General features: G+C 52.0%; 1 protein-coding gene across 1 annotated transcript; it reads left to right on the top strand.

Annotated features, from left to right (window-relative positions):
• Positions 1-227: 227 nt before the first annotated feature.
• On the top strand, positions 228-1,745 carry H310_09447 (hypothetical protein; the record flags this gene model as incomplete). Its single annotated transcript, XM_008875520.1, has 1 exon — positions 228-1,745. The coding sequence occupies one exon, from the start codon at positions 228-230 to the stop codon at positions 1,743-1,745; it is 1,518 nt and encodes a 505-aa protein (XP_008873742.1).
• Between the last annotated feature and the right edge of the window lie 1,841 nt (positions 1,746-3,586).

Raw genomic sequence — 3,586 nt, forward strand, 5'->3', positions numbered from 1 at the left:
CATGTACACGCCGTCATATAATCGGCAGCTTTCGATACCTTGTGTGCTTGTGTGGATGCTTCACTCGTCGCACTGCTAACTGTTGGCACGATATATGTTCCATCTGTTGGCAAGATAACCAACTCGGTCGGAACGACGCGAGTGTCGCGAAAGCGAGTGTCGGAACCTCAACTCGTCCATCGTTTGCTCACTTTTAAATTAACCTTACTTCCATCACTCTTCTCGTCATGAAGTGTGCTTTGGTCAACGCGCTCGTCCTTGCCGCTGTTGCCAACGTCGCCGCCCAAAACGAGCCCGTCCCTACAGGGTTAGTCAAGTTCGACCATGGCCTCGTTGTGTCGGCCCCTGATGAGCCAACCGCCGTCGAATCTGCCGAAGCCACGAGACTAGTCGACATCGTTCAAGATTTTGAGAAGCTTGTGCGCAAAGGAATGGAAGACTTCAAGACGATCACGAGCTTGGTCCAGTTGATTCGAACCATCGCCACGACGGGCCTCAACACCGACAACGGCCAGCAATTCGTCGCGGCCATCCAAGACGCCATCAAAATTGGCGTTCTCCGTGTAAAGGACGGCAAGGACCTGGTGAAAGGCATCAAGGACATCGTCGCCCGTGGAAAAGTCGACGGTCCCCAAGCGGTCGCCGACATTATGAAGGTCCTCGAAGACGGAATGAAGCCTGCGACGGTCGCCGAACTCATCAGTGACCTACAAAGAGTCATTCAAAATTCAAGCAAGGACGCCACGACGACGCTCAATTTGGTCAAGCTGATCCAATCGATCCAACGCGACGGTCTCAACGCCAGCAACGGGGCGCAGTTGGTGCACGACATTCAAAAGGCCATCGCGGCTGGCATCTTGCACGTCAAGGACGGTGCCAACCTTGTCCGTACGATCCAAATCATTGTGAAGAACGGCATGTCGTTGCAAGATGGCGCCCTTGTTGTGGACGCGATCCAAAAGGCGCTTGAAGCCGCGCTGGTCCCGTTTGACCCGCTCCCAATGGTCTGTCGTCGCAAGGGTGTTGGGCGCGGCGTGGGCACTGTTCTCGAAAACCAGTGCAAGAAGGACGAAGAAGCGTACGGGGCCCTGTGCTACCCGACGTGCGAGGAAGGGTACGAGAAGGTCGGGTGCTGCATCTGCCGCAAGAAGGGCTGCGGTGGTGTTGTGGGCTTCACGGATATTGGCGCGTCGTGCACAAAGCCCGCCGCGTACGGCCGCGGCGCTGGCTACGCCTTGTGGCAAGAAGACAAGTGCAAGAAGGAGAACGGCGGCACGTGCGAGAAAAATGGTTTGATGTGGTACCCCCAGTGCCGGACTGGTTTCCACCCTGTCGGCTGCTGCATCTGCTCGCCGAATTGCCCTGCTGGTACGATTGACGATGGCGAGTTTTGCCACAAAGACTCGTACGGGGTCGGTGTCGGCGTGTCTCGCTTGGGATGCCCCGCTGGCATGGAACAGAGTGGTGCGTTGTGCTACCCTCCATGTGCCCCCACCTTTATCGGCACCGGCCCCATGTGCTGGCCGCAATGCTTTGGCGGTACTCCGTTTAAGTGTGGCCTCTTTTGCACGTCGTCGGCTACAACCTGCTTCACGTCGGCCATTCCAATTGTTGGCTCGGCTATTAAGGTCGCCTTGAGTCTGTTCAACGACGACTACGCCAGCGCTGCGGTGGGAGTTACCGAAGGCGGCAGCAAAATCATCAAGATCCCACAATGCTCGTCCTACATCGCCACGCTGCCTTGAGCGACCGGGCCAGCAAGGTGGGCCACGCCGGAGCCGACGCGGCGTCACGGAGGCGCATGTAGATAAATGTGTACACTTGGATGGATTGATGTGAAATGCTATGAATCTTGTTTCGCGATGGACTCCATTGTGTCAGAACGCGCTTCGGGAAACACTTGGTTGTACAACTCATCAGGTGGAGATTGACGGCAACGACCGAGCCACAACGTCGCAGGCCTTCCCAACCGCGGCTCATCTTTGATCACGCTTAAAGTCTATCGAAAGAGACGTCACCATGTGCAGCCTGAGCTGTTGGGAGGCAACCTCGGCAACAGATCATTCCTCGTAAAGAGGCCGCAGTTGGAGTTGTGGCTGATTTCATGCACGTGGTGTGCAAGCTGGGCATATCTACTACTCTAACCATAACATAAGCGCTATATTGAGATGTCGTTGTTTAAAGTGGTGGGCATCAACCAGGGGTCGTTTACTCGTACACAAGGACGGAGCGAGTTCTTGTGGACATGGGATACATTTACATTTCGGTGCAGCTCGTTGAGCTGAAACGAACTATACTAACCAAATCCTTCTAAACGTATACCCTTTAAAATATTTTACTTTAATGAAATGAATGATAGTCAAGTTGACTCCTTTGTCCTGATATCCTGTATCTTGTCATGAAAAACGATGTCACAAAATTATTAATTTGTATGAGTTCATGTGTTTCTGTACCATCGAGGTCATCCTGTCAATATTTATTATTCCACGAATATGGTCCGACCACCACGAACGATTGCCACGGCTAAGTTCGACAAGATCTGTGAGTTTGTCAAGCGCAGTCGCCCACCTAGCCTATCTAAAGAAGAACGTCTCCACATTTTACGCCTTCACGCTCACTTTCGACATGAAGGCATGGAGGATGCATATTGCCATATTGTATGTATTCTCGGCCGGAGCACAAATGTTGTGAGAGAAGTATGGCGCACATATAACGCTACAGTAGCCGTCGCTGTGGCCCGCCACCTTCCAACAAACATTCGCATTCAGCTCGCATTCCTACGACAAGAAAAGTGATCTCGCTCGTACAGTCCTTTGTTCGGGACCGCCGCTTGACGAGGACGCAAATGACGTGGTTGTTATACAACAAAAAAACAACATTGTCGATGTCGACCCCGACAATCCCCGCGCAATAGTGTCAGAATGACGTACTGTGCGCCGATTTTTGGTTCGTGTCGGTTTCGAACGGGGCGAAGTAAAAGGTTTGCGTTAGCGAAACAAAATGCAATGCTCCGTGACAAATACATTGCGACTATGGTGCCAACCATTTTTGCGAAAAACCACCGCCTGTTGTGTATCTGGACGAGTCTTATGTACATTACCACTACGCTCGTCATCAAGATAGTTTATACGATTCAAATGACGAACAAGACCTGCAAGTAAAAGCAATACACAAGGGACAACGATATTGCTTTACTGGAGCTACACTAAACGACGAAGTGGACAACTCAAAACTACTTGCCCTCAACATTTTTCAAGGGGGGAATACGACGCAAAGAACCTAAAGCCTACCACGCCATGTTCAGCCATGTATAATTCGTTGACTGGTTTGGCACGTTGCACGACCAATTGGAAGCCCTGGGGAAAAGGAGCGTCGTTGTTGTCATGGACAACGCAAAATACCATATATGCCTACCTGTCGACACTCCAAAGTATGCCTGGGCCAAGTCACGTCTGCACGATAGTTGCGACCGCTATGGTATCCCCTACAACGCGGACGAAGTAAAAATTGCCCAATGGGAAAAGCCTTTAAAGCACATCGTGAGCAACATCGTACCTGTTGTGGTGGCCATGGCCGAGTCGCGAGG

The sequence above is a fragment of the Aphanomyces invadans genome, assembly GCF_000520115.1.
Source record: "Aphanomyces invadans strain NJM9701 unplaced genomic scaffold supercont1.21, whole genome shotgun sequence".
In the NCBI taxonomy this organism is placed as follows: Eukaryota; Oomycota; class Saprolegniomycetes; order Saprolegniales; family Verrucalvaceae; genus Aphanomyces; species Aphanomyces invadans.